General features: G+C 47.6%; 1 protein-coding gene across 7 annotated transcripts in view; it reads left to right on the top strand.

The window, feature by feature from the left end:
• The window catches only part of DGKG (diacylglycerol kinase gamma), a 213,134-nt gene that overhangs the window by 132,755 nt on the left and 62,401 nt on the right, over positions 1-17,978 (top strand). For all 7 annotated transcript variants that reach the window (XM_012470823.2, XM_012470820.2, XM_064366909.1 and 4 more), the window contains one exon: positions 13,537-13,627. In XM_012470823.2, the coding sequence (XP_012326246.1) occupies positions 13,537-13,627 (91 nt within the window). The remainder of the gene's footprint in view (positions 1-13,536; positions 13,628-17,978) is intronic.

Genomic DNA, 17,978 nt, shown 5'->3' with positions numbered 1-17,978 from the left:
CAACTGTCTGACAAGGTGCCTATGAGGATTGGAGTGGATAAATCAATGGAGTTGAAGTTGATCAGGTATTAGCATGATGCTACTGATTACTACAGGGGTGTGTAAGGAGAACGTCCAGCAGTATATGAGACTCCATTGTGGAATCTCTAATCTAAATGCACGCTGTCATGGTTCCTGTCTGTAATGGTAACTTACAGACTCTTAGCTTTGGATAGGACTTTAGATTTCAAGCCCCTTCTCAGTATAAGCATCCCCTCTATAAACACTCCTCCGAAGGGGGTCATCAAACCTCTACTTTGAAGACTGTAGGTTTCTACTTTGAAGATTGTAGGAGTGTTTAAATTCGAAGTGGGTAGGGGGTGCTTACCACTTCACATTTTACTAAGAAGGCATTTTCCCAATCTTCTAATGCTCTTCAGGGAAAGAGGGGCTCTTCTTACTTCAAGAATGTACTTACACCCTCAAATTACTAACTAACTCATCAGGGACTTACGTAATCGCTGAATATTCATGTTTATTGAACCTACACTTAGATTAAAATTCCTCACTGTCTAATAACAAGATGCTTTCTGTTCTGTTGGAGTGTCCCTTTAATCCTGAAAGTGGGCCTTTTTGGAGAGCATTCCAAACTGCCAATCAAGCCAAGTACCCTACCTTGCCTTTGAACTCAGTAAGCTGAAAGCGTGTCCATAATCTCCAGTTTTGGGTTACCATAGAGTAAGAAGGAGTGAGAACGGCCTGGATAAATTAAAACCCCAAACTGTTGACTTAGTGAAACTTCTCTTGGAGCTATCGACACAGAGTGTTGTAATTAATCAGGTTCCCCATTTCCTCTTCCGTACTACCTTGCCCCTGAACTTGGGTGGGGAGAGGAAGGGCGGCTGCTCATAGTCAGGGTTTCTGCGGGTATGTGCAGGGTTGGGGTGAAGAAAACACCACAGGACGCCCTCTGATTTGAGCTGACATTCTCGTTCATCCTTTGTATATTGTAGAATGAATTTCCCCCTCTGGCCCCACCCCCACAACTGGTAATAATTGCACTAAAGAAAAATGAAATGGTTAACAGCCAATGAGTTAGAAAAGAAGAAATGTGAAGGACTGGATAATCTACCTACTAAAGAATTTGTCCCTTAATAATTAAGACTTGGTAGAATAATCTTTTTTTTTTTTTTTTTTTTTTTTTTGAGATGGAGTTTCACTCTTGTCACCCAGGCTGGAGTGCAATGGCACCATCTTGGCTCACTGCAACCTCCCCTTCCCAGGTTCAAGTCATTCTCCTGCCTCAGCCTCCCAAGTAGCTGGGATTACAGGCATGTGCCACCACAGCCAGCTAATTTTTGTGTTATTAGTAGAGACAGAGTTTCACCACGTTGGCCAGGCTGGTCTCAAACAATCTTAAAATTCATAATAACCATGTTTTGTACAAAGTGGTAAGTTCGGGGGAAAGGTGTAGGTGAGCTTAGGTTACTTTCCTAGTGGTTAGAGACAAGTTCATTCTTCTCAGTGTTTCACGATTGTGGAATAGTTGATATATCTACCAGGTTGTACCCTAACTTACGGAGCAACTAAAATATTATTTCCCAGAACAGGTAGATTTGGATGATATTTTATTTCTGTGCATGTGATCTTCGCAAATGCCAACATGATTCATCTCTCACCCTGCTGCAGCTGGTCTGCTCTTGAAATCAGACACATATTAGGACTCATGACCAAAGACACCAGAAGCTCAGATAGGAAGGATCTCAGGAAGAAAGTAAGGGAGACACTTCTGAGGCATCTTCCAGGGGAATTCCCAGGGGGAAACTACAAAGGTCTATATGAGGGGTCACAAATCCAAATAATGCGTGCAGAGGCCAGGCAGTTAATGTAAATGGGAGAAGTGGGTAGATGTGAGGCTTTGGGGACAGGTGAGGACTCCAGCATGAGTCCTGTGTAAAGGGAGAAGCCAGTACTCAGTGGCAATTGATTGTTGCCAGGTTGGAAAGCAATCCAGTATTAACAGATCTGACTTCTCAAGAGAAGCTGGGCTTCAGGTGTGCATGTAAAATTTTCCAATTTTAAACACCACCGTGCAAGCCAAATAAACACATTGCCAGGCACCATAAGAGCCTTGGCCCTCCAGCTTGTCACGCTGATGCCCAGGAAATGTAACCTCAGGGTTGTGATGGGGGCCAATTGTTTATTTTTCTTGCCTGACCTTGGTCACAAATTATTGGTGCTATAAATGTGAACTGATCTCCTGCCAAAGGAGAGAATGAATGGGCTTGAGGAGAATTTTAAAACATTGACAGAGGGTTCCTAGATGTCATTTAAAAAAATGACTCGGGCCCAGGCACCGTGTCTCATGCCTGTGATCTCTGCACTTTGGGAGGCTGAGAGGGGAGAATTGTTTCAGCCCAGGGTTTCAGAGCTGCAGGGAACTGTGAATATAATCATACCACTTGCACTCCAGCTTGGGCAATGGAGTGAAAGACCCTGTCTCAAAAAAATAAGTAAATAAAATAAATTTTTTTTTAAAAAAAGGAATGATTCAGAAAGAAAAGGCACCCAGGAAGGCAAAGAGAACAGAAAGAGAAGTCAGTCTGATTAATAAGTAGATATGGAAATAAACAGGAAATGCCCAAATCCTGTTTGGGGGGAAAATGAAAAGTATAGTCTCTGCACAAGGAGGATACATTTGGACCTTCTGGAGAAGGGAGACAGAGCAGCGAACAGACTCACCATGAGCTTCAGCCCCTCACGCGCCTGCAGAGGAAGCTACCCAGTGTCTTCTCTCAGCATGTGTTACCGTGCAGCACTGGTTAAAACGCATTCCACAGCGCGCTACAAGGAAATTCACAGGAAGACTGGGAGGGATGTCAGTCATTGAATACACTTGGAAAATATAGTTAAACATAATTCTTTTCTGTTTGATATTGTAGAGCTTTCAATGTAGATTCTAACCTGCTTGGACCATGCAAAAAGCAAGAGAAAGTAAAGTACTTCATCTCCCAAATTTACTTGACCATAGAATCCCCTCACTCCAAAGTCTCTTGAGACCGATATTTTACAGAATTCACATTGGTGAAAACCCCTGCATTCGAGTGCACATAGTTATATAACTTACAGACTCTTTCTCCTGTCTGCCTGTGGCATGGTGGCAAATGGCACATCTGGAAGAATCCTGGTTACTTTCTCTAGTGGCTTTGGATGTCGGGTAGGAAGCTAAGGGACACGCGCAAAGGGAATGCTTTAGTCTCTTCCTCAGCCATGAGTCATAATTTTAGAAGAAACAGGCACATATGGGGAACACAGAGCTGCTCTGTAGCTGATCTGAGAACGACTGTTCTTCTGGACCATGGATTTTCATGCTGGAATGAGAGGACCCTGGCAAGGAATTGGGAGCTTATCACATAAACCAAGAGGAATATTTTTGGCCAGAGACTTGAAGACCAAACAGGAGAGCTTTAAAATGAGATTTAAGTGGGATAAAGTAGAGTGTTCAAATTAAAGTCTAAAATCACAGCCCACAGAAGGGCAGCAGGTGCAAGCTAGAAATAAGAGGCGTGGCTAAGGTGGTGCCAAGCAGCTCTCCCAAGGAACTGGCAGGGAGGACCACTGGGGCCACACCTACAGCCAACAGATGAGTTTGCCAACTTCACAGTGAAAGGGGCAAACTGAAAGAGTTGTGTTCATTAGGGGTGAGGAACACGACCTTAGAGATTGCAGACAGAGGCATGGTGGGGCAGGTCACACAGCCGTACCACCAGGCCAGGTGACGATGACAAGTTCCCATAAATTGCAGTCTCTGAAATGGGTGGCAGGGATGTATACACAAGAATAAGAAGTCACAAACGTCAGAGTGGAAGCAAAGGAGAGAGCATATGGATGAGATTTTCAGAAGGATGAAATAGAAAGGATTTTGCTGGCAGGGTCTACCGCAGTCTTCTCAGGCAGCGCGAGGCTCTGGCTCATGCTTTCCTATTTAAGGTTTTTTAAACTGGCACAGGAAGATGGAATAGGGAAGAGAAGGGGGGTATTTATCCAGGCATCTGCCCTATCTAATGCGTTTTTGACTTGCCTTGCTAACAATTTCATGACGGGAAAGGTAGGGGAAACAAGGAGGGAGCGACTTACTGTGGACTTAATTCTAGACAGGCTGCCTCTAACTGCCTGATGGTGTGGAAGGCACAGGAAACGTAGGCAGAAATAACCAGACCATCGTGGAGTTTTATGATCGTAAAGGCAGACGCAGGATGCATACTTGGGTGTGTGTTCTCTGCTACCCTTTCCACCTTTGCTACTTCTCACTTTCCCTCTGGCATCTTCATTCCCCTCCTAAGTAGAACTCCAGCCCAGACTTTAGGGTCACCACCAGGGATGTAGGGTGGAAGTCTCCAGGTTTCTTTCCCAGGAAGTTGAGGAAAGCAAAGATCCCCAATCCACATATATACATACACATGTGTGTATATTCTTCTTTTTTTTCTGAGATGGAGTCTCACTCCGTCACCCAGGCTGGAGTGCAGTGGCCCAATCTTGGCTCACTGCACCCTCCGCCTCCGCCTCCGCCTCCCAGGTTTAAGCAATTCTCCTGCCTCAGCCTCCTGAGTAGCTGAGATTATAGGTGCTGGCCACCATTCTGGCTAATTTTTGTATTTTTAGTAGAAATGGGGTATCACTATGTTGGCCAGGCTGGTCTCGAACTCCTGACCTCAACTGATCCACCTGCTCAGGCCTCCCAAAGCGCTGGGATTACAGGCGTGAGCCACCACACCTGGCCGTGTGTGTGTGTTCTTACTTAATATTCCCAGCACCCCCTGCAGGTTGGTAATATTGTGTCAATTCAAAAATAAAGAAACTAAGATATTGAGACTAAATGATTTGCCCAAGGCCACATAGCAAGTCAGTGACTGAACTGTGGCTTGAACTCAGGCCTTTCTGCTTTCTCACCAGAGCTCCTTCAGCTCCAGTAAGCTCTTTCTAAAACTAGACATTGTATTTTGGGTACCTACTGGGTTAACTGGCTCTTGTCTTTTAGCCTGGGAACCCAACGTCAACATAACATCGTTTCTATGGGGAAATGTGCTCAGAGTGACAAACAACTGGCTTAACCAAGGAACTTTTGTAACCCGACCTATCATAAAGCAGGCACTGCCTCGCGTTCAGAAAGGCTGGCGGGGGAGCGAGAGGGGAGAACGGGATCAGCCAGACTGCATCCCCTCAGACTCTGTGATCCGGTTCCAGTCTAGCTGTGGGCTTGCCAAGGAACAGCAGTCTCACACATCTACAAATAGCCACCATAGTACCTACCGCGGGGGGTAGATGTGAGGATCAAAAGAGCGGGACTCTTGAGTGTATAAAGCCACCAGTGCAGGTCAGACCCACAGTCAACATTTGTGAAGTGGGAAGTGAGATTCCTCCCAACAGCTGGGGGCCGGCAGAGCTCAGCTGGCTCCCTGGGGACCCACCTGGTGGTTACAGTAGGGTGAGGGCATGGACCTGCTTCCGGGGTTTGCCTCTGCTCCTCCAGACAGTTCCGCATTTTAGTCTTGGTTGATCAGGACCCAGGAAGTCGCCTTCCACAGCGAGAGGCTCAGCTCCAGCAAGGCAGCCACCTTCCCTAAGCCTTCAAGGCTCAGGTTCTAACACGAGGCCTCGCCCACCTCTGTCTCTACTGTCCCCACCGCCTTCAGATACCAGCTCCCAGGGCTGATAGACGTGTGAACGTGTGAACGCTGGGAAAGCACAGCTAAGGCATCACTACAGAACCTCAGGGGCGCACATTCCTGTCCGCCTTTCCCCGTTCCTCCAGGCAGGGATTTCTTTTTGTCCCAGTATTTGACTTTGCTGTCCGACAACCGCCAAGAGCAGGCTTATTCCATGCCCTCCAGCCTCCGCCAAATCGGCCTGAAGGGGATTTTCTTTCCACGAATAACTCTTCAAAGGGAGAAAGGATTGCTAAGAAGCAGCCAAACTGTGAGAGTTTTTTCTTTCTTTCTTTTTGGATGAGGGAAGGGAGCTATTTTCTCCTGGCAAGGGCAGATACTAACTGGAAAAACACCCTGGAGACTTAGGCCGTCAGGAAAGGAAAACCCTGACAAGATGGGGCCTGGCCTCACCTACCCCTCGGCATTCTCTCCTGAGGGGCACCCCCAAAGTGGTGCCATTCACAGCACAGTGGCCATTCTCCGGCCAGGCTGCTGCACCTTTGGAGAGACTCTCTGGCCTCAGAGGGGCAGGGTCTGCGAGCATGTTTGGGAACAGTGGATCATGAGTCTCAGAGAAGCCTTCCTGCTGTGGCCTGTGTGTGCCCGCACGTGCACACGTGTGTCCTCGTGTGCTGCACTGGGAAAGGATCCGATTTCAGGCTTTGGCAGTCTTCATGCTTGGAGTCCTGCCCTTAGGAGGAGATACCGTCAGGTGCCAGACAGAATCCGGGAGAGCCCATCAAAGGAGAATGTGTCGATGGCCCGCAGAAACACACTGTCTCATATGGAAGAGAAGGGTCACTGTTCAGAGGCAGTAGATTCTTGAGGGCCCAGAATTACCCTTGAAGGGATGCAGACGCTGCTCTAAACATGAGGCTCGTGGGTTTGGCCCTTTGTTACTCTGGGACAAGAGTGGAGACTGGAGACCAATGGGGAGGCCAGATCACTGATCTGCCGAAGAGGGTCAGGGTCCCAGCCAACCTCGAGCTGGGATCCTGCAGCCATACAGATGGCCCATGTGGTAGATGTGAGTAAACCCAGCCCACAAGCGTGAATGAGAACAACTCACAGCTTTGCAGTCACTAGCTCTGGAGACTTTGGTTGAATTTTCCATTTCTCTCAGATGCCTCTGGGGCATAGCAACAGGAGCCAGTGGGAGTAAACCAGTAAGGAGTCTGGACTGGAAGTCAGGAGATGGGGTTTGCATTCCAGCTCCGTTCCTCCCAGCAGCATCATCAAGAACTCAGTTTCCAAAGCTGTACCATGAGAAGGCTGCCATGGCTTAGAAGGGAACCAACATCCAGCCCTGGTATAGAGTAGTAATTTTACATGTACCCTTTTAATATGGAATAATGCACATTTTTATCCCTTCCCCCATCGTCTCCCACCATGGGTGCCATATTGAATAGGATTTTGTCAGCCATAAAGCTGTTTTAAGTAATCATTTGTTTTCCCATTTTTATTATTCAGGATTCAATGGCCACTCAATCCGTGTCTCCGGTTACCAAGCAGTAACTGATTTAATTCCACTGTATATCAAAAAAATTATGATTTAACTCACTAGTTAGCCTATGCTGTCTTTATTATAATTAAATGCACAAATACTATTTTACATTAAGAAATATTGGCCAGGCTGGGAAGTTCACACCTGTAAATATTGACCTAGCTCATGGACTCTATTTATACTTTGGAAGACTCTTTGGAACCTGTGATCCCCTGGCTGTACGTCCCTCAACCCTGGAGGCCTTTTAAGTGCAAACAGTATGTCATCTGTGATTTTACAGTTAATTTCTCACATCTGAAAATGACTCAAGAAGTGTCTTCACAGGTTATTGAGGATTCCATAGTTATACAGTCAAATACATCCTAAGCAAGTTTCTCCCCGCTTCCTCAGCCTTTTTCTTTTCCTGAGCCCCTTCTCAAGATCTCCCCTTTCCTGTTCTCCATGTTTCTGACCACCCTTCCTGGTGTCTGGTCTCCAGTCTTCCCATCATTCACCACCCTAGATTTTTCTGAGTGCCTTGAACACCAGTCTTGTCCCAGCTATGGAAAAAAGTCAGGGAATACCTCGCCCCTTGAAGCTGAAACACATCGAGCCAACACAAATCTGTTGGCAGGAACAGCAGGCACAAGAGTCACATTCAGAGTATAAAAATAGCTGTTTATAAAGACTCCTTCCTGATTGCTGGGTGTTCACTTTCCCTTGAACCAAAGGGGCACTGCCCCCTCTTGGAAAAGATGATTCCATCCGCAGCTCCGTGCCTGAGGATCACCGAGTGACTGCCCTGATGAGCAGTGAGAGCCGGGGACAGCATGCAGGGTGGATTAGACGTGGTGACACACTCTCTGATGGGCCAAGGCAGCTGGGTGTGCGGGTGACACAGATGGCCTCTGCAGCACCTGTGAGGTGACAGTCATGGGCCTCTTATAGGATTTGACATCCTGGCCTTACAGCAAAACCCACCTGCCTTTGCTTTTTTTTTTTTTTTTTTTTAACTCTTGATGTAAACTTTGGTTAACATAATTACTAAGCTTCCAAACGTATTCGAGATTCAAGTAATGTAAAATGTTAACAGGTAAAGTACTGTCAACATTATTACTAATATATTACTAATATTTATCACTCAATTATAATTCAACTCTAGTTGCATTTGGCCGTTCTGCGTATCTGTGATACCTGATTTGCTAAATTACTATTTACCTTAGTAATCCAATACTTGTCTATTATCTTCGGTAGCGGGAGCAGTAACACCACTAATAACCCAGCAAACCCCAAATGGGATTGAGATCATTTGTTTTGTGTTTTCATTGAGACGAATCTGATGAAAATTTATAATTCATGTACAGAAATGTCCTGTTGGCTAGCTACAGTTTTCCCAAATGTGTACTTTTTGGCTTAGACTCTTAAAAACTTGAATTAGTTGCCAATTCCAATAATCAGGAGATTTTACATGAAAATATATTTCTGGATTCTCTTTCAAAAATGTCAGCTCTGACAATGCTTGGGCCCACGCTCCGACAGGGCAGCAGTTGTGGGACACGTGAGTCCTCCCATCCTGTTCTGAATTGTGTCATCTCAAGTTGCCTGGGGAGCTTGGAGAAACCTTGGAAAGCAGATGGTCCAAGCCCTTTTTTTTTTTTTAGACAGAGTCTCTGTTTGTCACCAGGCTGGAGTGTAGTGGCGTGATCTCGGCTCACTGCAATTTCCGCCTCCCAGGTTCAAGCGATTCTCCTGCCTTGGCCTCCTGAGTAGCTGGGACTACAGGCATGCACCACCACGCCCAGCTAATTTTTTGTATTTTTAGTAGAGATGGGGTTTCACCCTGTTGGCCAGGATGATATCAATCTGCTGACCTCGTGATCTGCCCGCCTCAGCCTCCCAAAGTGCTGAGATTACAGGGGTGAGCCACCACGCTCAGCCCCAAGCCCTTCTTTCTGAGATGAGGCCTGGGGATGCTGAGTGACTCTCGTGGAGGCACGTGCTGGTGTGTTTGATAACGGGGTCTGGGAGATAGCTCTGCCCGCTGGTGCAGTGCAGTCTCCACTCAGTCATTCTGCCCTCCCCGCATACAACACAGAACACCATCTTGTGGGTAGCATCTGTTTCACGAGGCCTCCCAACCTCATGCTAACTGACACCCAAGGCCTAACTATGTGAGTCATGAGTCACTCAGAGAACCTGATTATCAAAGTCCAAACCACAAAGAGGAATACCTTCACTTCAAGGGCTTCTATTTCTAGAAATAACTGTAGTGTTCTCTGTGTAGACTTCTAAGCCCAAATAAATGTTTTCATGTTTCGAGAACTTCAAAAGCCCATTGCCCTTAAAACTTCCTTGATTCTCAGGAAAGGGTCCCCAGAAGCTCGGGGTGGCACAGGAAGCTGAATACGTAGCCTCTGCTGGTAAAGTGAATGGCCAGCAGCTAGCTGGGTTTCACTTGTGGACATCCTTGAAAACAGGCTATTCATAGCTGTCAGGATGATGGATTCCAGCCCTAAATTGCTGACAAACATAACAGAACATTTTTAGTTAGTCTTATTTTTTTCTCTCATCTGTCTAATGAAAAAATTCAACTAGCTAGTGTGCAATTGATGTTATTTTCTTATAAGCCAGGAGGCAATTAAGAAAACCCAGAAATAGAGTTGAGCCATGGTGTCACTACTTGTATTTGCCATTTCTCCATGTGGCTGAGAGTCCCTTGGAGCACACAGGAGGATCTTCTGCCTCAGGAACGGAATGGGTTCATCTGGGTAGTTCAGAGCCTGACAATGAACCCAGGAGTTTCGTGGAACTGGAAGTCAGCCTCAGAACAGCTGGTTAAGGATTAGTCATCTCCAGCTGAAAGGTGGTTATGAGAAGGAAAGAAATGGTGGGCCAAAGACAACTCAGGAAGAGAGATGCAGAGAAAGTGTTCCAGCAGCCATTAAAACAGTGTTAGTTTTATTTTCTTCAAAAAATATTGGCCACCTACAATAGACTCCCCACGGTAGACCTACCCTTACCCCTGCAGCCTCTGGGAATGCATCTTCCTCCCCAGTGATTGCGTCTCCTAGCAACAAGGAAGAAGAGCTGCTGAGCGCTTACTATGCATTAAACACCTGCTTGCTACTTTGCATCTGCCACAGAAGCCTCACAACTTTGTGAGTAGAAAATAATGTTCCCATTTTGTAGAAGAAGTGAAGTTTCAGAGCATTTCAATAACTTGCCCAGCCAGGGAGTGGCAAAGCCAGCCACGAACCCTAGCCTCTCAGCTCTCGGACGCCATATTCTTGTACGATAGAAGACAACACAGACGAAAACTCGGTGCCACACTCTGCAGCGGTGGTCCTCCAGCAAAGGCTAATAGTAAAGTAGCTGGGAGACATCTTCAAAAGAGGAGAGGGACCACTGCACTCAGGCTCTCTGGTTGGTGGTCAGGGAGAGTGGGGCCGCATCTCCTAGCTCAAATTGTAGGGTACTGCGTGCCTGTGGGCTTTTCCTAAAGGCTTTGACAGGTGTGGTGGTGGTGTGCTGGCGATAGTAAAGGAAAAGGAAGGCAAGGCAGAGGGGAATTCACTTCAGTGTGTTAAGTCCTTATTTGTATGTATGGCCTAGCTTCTTTCTCTGTCTGAAATGTTCTTTCTCCACCTTCCCTGTTTGCCTTCTACATCCTTCTAAACGCATCTCTGGCATCTGCCTACTAAGAATTGGGTGTCCCTCCCGCTACGAACCCCAGAGCTTGTTCTCAGCCTGCCACACTGAGGTCTCTTCCTGTCTGACTTCTCCGGGTGTCCAGTGCCCGGATTGCTGTTTTGTTCTTGGTTGTACTCAGCTCGCCTCCTCTAGTCCCTGGCACAATGAATGTTTGTTGAATTGATGATGACTGTGTCTCACACCAAACATGTACATTCTCAGAAGCATATTAGCAATTTTCTTTTCCAAGACGGAGTCTCACTTTATCTCCCAGGCTGGAGTGCAGTGGTGCTATCTCAGCTCACTGCAACCTCCACCTCCCGAATTCAAGTGATTCTCCTGCCTCAGCCTCCTGAGTAGTTGGGACTACAGGCATGCGCCACCACACCCAGCTAATTTTTGTATTTTTAGTAGAGATGGGGTTTCACCATATTGGCCAGGATGGTCTCGATCTCTTATCTGCCTGCCTTGGCCTCCCAACGTGCTGGGATTACAGGCATGAGCCACCACGTCTGGCCGCATATTAGCAGTTAACATCACTTTGGCCAATTGTGTGACCAGTCAAGATAAGTAATCAAGGATTGGGTATGGTATGATGCTGAAAACATCTATTAAACTAGACATATGGGGAACATATTTTTTTTTTACCAAAAGTCAAGACACATAATTTAATAAATATGATCACCTTTTTTCTTGCCCAGAAAAATATGAATATAAAATATCTACAGCTCCACATCTTTATCTGCCATCTTTGCCTCACTATGTTATCCAAATATGCCAGCTCAAGACACTGAAATAATAATAGCTGATAAGTAAGTAGCTAGCATTCTTGATGAGCCTACTATGCAGCAAGCCTTATGTGAAGGGCTTTGCTGTCACCTCATTTAACTTTTCAACTACCCCTTGAAGCAGGTATGTTTCCTATCTCTATTTTAGAGATGAGGAAACTGAGGCTTAAAAATGTTAAGTCACTTGTCAGAGGTTACACAGCCAGCAGTGAATGAGTCGTCTATTTGATCTTTTCAGTTATCCTGCGATACTGACCTGACCGTGACCTCTTAACCTTTATTAGCTCATCGAAGAGCTACTACTGGGCAAAAATAGCTGTGGCTTCCGGAAACTTTTATTAAAACTCTAAATCTCCTGGTAATAACTTTCAAAAGTCATGATTCAGGCCAGCAGTGATATTTGAAAACGGAATCACAAGCGAGTCTCCTGGCTACAGAGACGTTCTTGCTGCCAAAAAGGAATGCTCAGCTCCAGCATTGATGACAATCTGTGTTTTTCCCGTTACTTGGTCTTTCACCATCATTGACTGTGGAAAGACACTGACCCCTCACTCTGTCCTCCTTGGAGAATCCCCTCCTCCTGTCTGCTTACAGTACACCCAGCTCTTCTAACTTTATTCATGAGGTATAATTCCCAGAGCTTGCTTATTCTTACTTCCTTCATCATTTATCAATTCTTTTCATGCATACTAACAGTCAGAAAAGCTGTTTCCCAACCAACTAGATGTCAGAAGTCTTCCTACAATGGAAGGACACAGTCTCGTCTTCAAGTTCTAGGTAGACTCTTGAGGAAATGTGCAGAAAAGAGTTGTGTCTATTATTCTGAAGAGTCATCTGCTGCGACCTAAGGAAAAATGAGGAAAAAGTATGAGCCCTCTTCCCTCTGAAGACTGCTCCTTCCCCCTTGGGCTACAAACCTGAGGAGAGAGGATTAGCAACGTGGAAGGTAGCATCCTCTCTTCTGAGTGCCAAGAAGAATGTGATTTTGTTTAATCCTTCCTTAGCAAAATCTGTCAGCTCGTAAAGTGGACAGGTGTCCCTTCTCTTAGCCAACCCCTGATAATGGGGTGACAGTGGGGGTGGAAGGAATGGAATACCTTCAGAAACACTTCCTAGTGAGACCATCTGATCAAAAGCACCAACCGTCAGGACAAGCCATCTGACTTTATAAAGCCTTTTCTCCTAAAGGAAAATGCTGAAAAACTGTAAAGCTCCAAGTAGTGAACTCTTACTTTGAAGCAAATATGACAAGGTTTACCCTTAACTGAAGGATTGCCATGGCCTCAGCAAATATATTTGAGAAAGGGGGTGGTGATTATTGTTATGAAACAACTCTTCTTTTTTTCCAACTTGCCTGCAAATCTGTATCTAATTCTTGCCATTCTGCTTCCCCGCAGTCAGAGCACACATTTTAGCTGGGTTAGTTCAGGGCTCTTCCTCCTCTGTCCTAAGACGGCTCATCTCTCAAGTCTTAGAAGGATCTTTCCCTTACACCCCAAACATGCCCCAAAGAGGGTTCTGCCTGAGTAATGGAAAAGACAGTGACCAGAGCACCGTATCAATATTTGCCACCTCTGGTTTGACTCCTCATAGAACTGTTTCCTTAATGCAGCTACAGAGACCTTCTTCCTGTTCTGACCAGGATGTTCAGAGAGCAGTTGGTAGTTCACCCAGGGTTACCATGATGTCTCAGAAACGAGTGGATTTTCTCTAACTTCCGAGCAAGAACAGTTGGTAAAAATTCTATTCCTCGATCATCTGATTAACAAGGGCTGAAAATGTAAGATTAGGGAAACTGCGGAAGGCTTGGGCCTCCCAGTCCAAAGAACAGCTACTTTACGTGAGCATTTCAAGGAATATTGAGCCGTCTCTCTGCTTTGTGGTTCAGGATGAAGAACAAGCTGTGGTACTTCGAATTTGGCACCTCAGAGACTTTTGCAGCAACCTGCAAGAAACTCCATGACCACATTGAGTTGGAGGTAAGTTCCCAAGTGGGGAGAAGGCTTCCTGGACCTTGCTTCTGCTCCTGGATTGTCACACACCCACAGGATGGACCGTCTTGGGTCCTTAAGAGGTGACCCAGAGCGTAGTCTGTGTTGTTTCTCCATCCTGTTCCAAACACCTCCATACCCTCACTCAGAAGGCTCCAGCGGCCTGTCTAGAGAATCCCTGGGGCTGTGGGACTCAGAGGCCTCGAGTCCCCAGAGCCACACTTCACTCCAGCCCTCAGCCCTCCTTCCACCCTAGCCTTGCGATTCCCTCTTTTCTGAGAGGTATCTCCACTGCCATTAGCACAGGGAGAGGGGCTGTTGCTGGGCAGAGATAACGTCCCAGGCCTGGTAAAAGTCTGGAAACTGGTGTTTCCAGGGCAGCAGGGGTGGGGAGTACAGAAGCTGCAGCCAGACATCCCCCCGCTCACCTGTCCTGCTGTTCACAGCTGCTCCAGGGAGCTGCTCACAGGTACCCAGGGTCAGTTTCGTGAGTATGCAATCTGTGTGGTCACAAAATGTCCCTGTGCTTAGAAGGGCCCCTGGTTTAATGCTGTTCTGCCACTGTCTTGCAATTCTTGATCATTTTCTAACAAAGAGCCCGGCATTCTCATTTTGAACTAGGCCCCACGAGTTATGTGGCCCGTCCTGTTGGTGCACTTGGGTTTCACTAACTCTTCCGGCACTTGTAGCGGCCTGCCTCAGACAGTCGGCCTGGTGGCTCCCCTCCCCTGGTTGAGAAGCTGCCCGCTTCCCACCCTCTCACCCCACATCGACTGGGCTCTGCTCCTGAAGCCCTCTCATTGACTGCTATGAGAACAGCTCCTAGGTCTCTGGCCAACTGAAAGCCCAAACTTCAATGCACACCTGCTCCGTGGGACTTCACGCCCATTGGTTCTCCTGCCCAGAGTGCTTCGCTCCCAGGCCTACCTTCCCAGGGGGTTTGGGCCTATAGTCTTGTTTTCACTTGAGAAAAACAAGTGGAAGAGACAGCCAGAGAGGTCAGCCAGGGTGGGCTCCTCTTGGCCCACCAGCTTCGCCTCTAAGCCCGCGCTGCAGTCCCGTGGGGCCCGGGCCTCCCTTGGAGGAGGAGCACGTGGCCTGGAGCCACTTAGGGAAGCCCCATCCCTCCCTGGGAAGAGCCCTGGGGCTCCTCACTCACAGGGACTTTTCACAAACAGAACACCAAGCCAGAGGTTCTGTGCGGCTGCATTTGACTCATCTGCCTGCCTCTCCCCTTCAGTTGCTGGGTTACCAACACCAGGGTGGGGGGCAGCGAGCTAGCTAATCCCCAGAACTTATGGCCAGCTTGGTCAGAGGGCAGAGAGGCCAGGAGCCGGGGCATGTGTCCCCAGGTGGTACATGGGGAGGCTGAGAAGTCGGACCTCCTCTCCTGCGCAGTGCCTGGGAGCTGAGGAAGGAGGAGAGGCCTTGGCAGGGGACGCAGTGTGGCTAACAGGGATATGTGTGCGTTTCTTCCCCTTGGCACAGCCGTCTGGTGGGGTCTCTTTAAATATACCACAAGTGAGGGACAGCCCTGGCCTAACCACAGCCAGCTGCAGGCGCACAGCAGCGGCTTGTTCTCCCTGCAGCTGGCCTTGAAAGTGTGCCCAGAATACAGCAGCTCAGCTCCCCTGCCTCTGGCCTGCCCTCCCGGCTCCAGGCCCCACCGTCCCCTCCGGGTTTGAGAGACAGAGGCTCTTCCTCAACTGCAGAGGGGGCCTCGTTGCTAAAGACACTGGTGGCCTCTGGAGGGGGTGGGGTTGTTCACTGGTCTGGAGGGGGTGTTGCTGGGCGCTTTCAAAGCTCTTCCTGTTTTCCTTATCTCTCCATAATGAGTCTTTTTAGTATTTATTCATGAGGGTTAGCTGGGGGAGTGGGGCTGAGCATGTCATGTGATGGGCAGCTTCTGACAGCCCTCAGGTTCAGGAAAGGCACCATTTCTGCATCCTGAGAATAGTGGTAGATGGTCCTGTGTCTTATGATCCAGAGCAGATCTGAGAGAGGCAGACAGGGGCGAGGCACGGGGATAACAGGTGTAAGGAGACGGCAGAGCCTCGCAGGGAGATGGGAGAGCGTCACAGGCCTCAGGAAGAGCTGGTATGAGCAGCTATGCTAAGGGACCTTCTAAACGCGGTTGCCGCAGACCACAGGCCAGGCCTTTGAGGACCAGCACATGACCCCCCAGCCCAAGGCCAGCAAATAACCCCATTCAGGCATTTCTATTACATTTCACCATCGTCAGTGCCCTACCGCAGCCTTTATTTCAAAGTCACACAACCAACCCTGTGAGCTAAGTAGTCCAGAGATTATTATCCCCATTTTATGGAGAAGCAAGCTGAGGCACAGAGATTTAGAGGGGTAAATTGGGCCAGGTGCAGAGGCTCACACTTGTAATCCCAGCACTTTGGGAGGCCGAGGTGGGTGGATCACCAGAGGTAAGGAGTTTGAGACCAGCCTGGCCAACATGGTGAAACACCATCTCTACTAAAAATACAAAAATTAGCCAGGCGTGGTGGTGGGCACCTGTAATCCCAGCTACTTTGGAGGCTGAGGCAGGAGAATCGTTTGAACCCGGGAGGCGGAGGTTGCAGTGAGCCAAGATGGTGCCACTGCACTCCAGCCTGGGTGACAGAGGGAGGCTCTATCTCAAAAAAAAAAGAGGGGTAAACTGAAGGGAGAGAAAAGTCAAACGGGACAAGAAAAAGTCACATGCTTTGACCGCTGACCGTAACATGTCCTCGTGTGCCATGACAACGCAGCGAGGCAAGTATTCATTTTACAAATGAGGCTCAGGTACAGTCTCTTGACCAAAACTTCATTGCTGAAAACTGGTGAGAGAGAAGATCCAGGTCTTTTAGAGTGAGTTGAGCTTGGAACCCAGTAAACAGAGATGTGCCTAACAAGTGCTGGAAGCGGTAAAGGTAAAGTCTTCGGCACCAGGCACTGTTTCTTCCGCCTTCACTGTTCTGCTGATTTCCTCTCAGCTCATGCAGCTGGGCAGGTGTGCTGAGAAACGCTTTGCAAAGAACAGAAGGCTCAGTCCTACTTCTCACTTGAGGAAGGCATAGATTCAGGCTGGATCACAGGAAAGTCAGAGAGGAGGAAACCCGCCTTAAAGTTTGCAAAAGGTCTTCTCACACAGCATCTCATTTATTTTGATCCACAGAACAGGCAGGGCCAAAATTAATGTCCTCACTATATGGATGAGGAAACTGAGGCTGACAGGTTCAGCAACCAGAGGAAGGGAACAACTGTAAGGAACTTGGAGGAACAGAGAGCGAAGTCTATTTAGGTTCTTCCTTTTTTTTTTCTTTTTTTTGCCAATCTGGTAAAAAGTTGGATGGTGAAACTTAAAGCTCACATGAGAGATCGCAGGGAAAGTCTCCATTAAAAGCCATTCACGTGGCTGGGCACAGTGGCTCACACGTGTAATCCCAGCACTTTGGGAAGCCGAGGCGGGCGGATCACCTGAGGTCAGGAGTTTGAGGCCAGCCTGCCCAACATGGTGAAACCGCATCTCTATTAAAAATACAAAAATTAGCCAGGTGTGGTGGTGCGTGCCTGTAATCTCAGCTACTGGGGAGGCTGAAGCAGGAGGGTCACTTGAGCCTGGGAGGCAGAGAGGTTGCAGCGTGACTACACTCCAGTCTGGATGAGAGAGAGACAAAAAAGCAGGCAGCCAGGCAGGAAGGAAGGAAGGAGGGAAGGAGGGAGGGAGGGAGGGAGGAAGAAGAGAGAAAGAAAGAGACAGAAGAAAAAGAAAGAGAAAAAAAGAAGGAGAAAGAAGAAAGAGAAAGAAAGAAAGCCATTCACATGCTGAAGTGATATACAGGCGATTTCTCTCAGGCTAGTGGCTGTTTGAGAAGGAATAGGAAACTTGGTCTTATCTCTGAAATAAAGCCTGTGGCCCCTGGGCCGGCTAGACAAGAGAGAAACTGAAGGGAATCCACAGAACACACAGGAGCTGGTTAATATGGCACTTGCTTAACTAGTGCTAAGGAAACTCGATCCAAAGAGTCCTGCAGAGTCATGTGAGTCAAGTCACTCTTGGCCCTGTTTTTTAGGGCCCTGTGACTCAGGCAGGGGAGAAGGTGACTAAATCTACTGTTCACCTGCAGACATTTGGCCAGGGCCCTGACTTGGGCTCACAAGGCCTGGTGGGGAGCCCTGGTCTGTGCTTAGGTTAAACAACTTATTAAACTGTATGTCTGAGCCTCAGTATTCTCATCTACAAAATGGGGGGTATAGGGGTTAGTCCACCTCCCAAGGCCATTATTAGGATTAAAGTTTTCGGGGCTTTTTGTTTTTGTTTTTTTATGTAACTGGCAGTGGTGCTAAG

The sequence above is a fragment of the Aotus nancymaae genome, unplaced genomic scaffold (genome assembly GCF_030222135.1).
Source record: "Aotus nancymaae isolate 86718 unplaced genomic scaffold, 86718_ANA_hifiasm-v0.15.2.pri h1tg000067l, whole genome shotgun sequence".
Taxonomy (NCBI): Eukaryota; Metazoa; Chordata; class Mammalia; order Primates; family Aotidae; genus Aotus; species Aotus nancymaae.
This window is presented reverse-complemented; position numbering and strand designations above follow the sequence as displayed.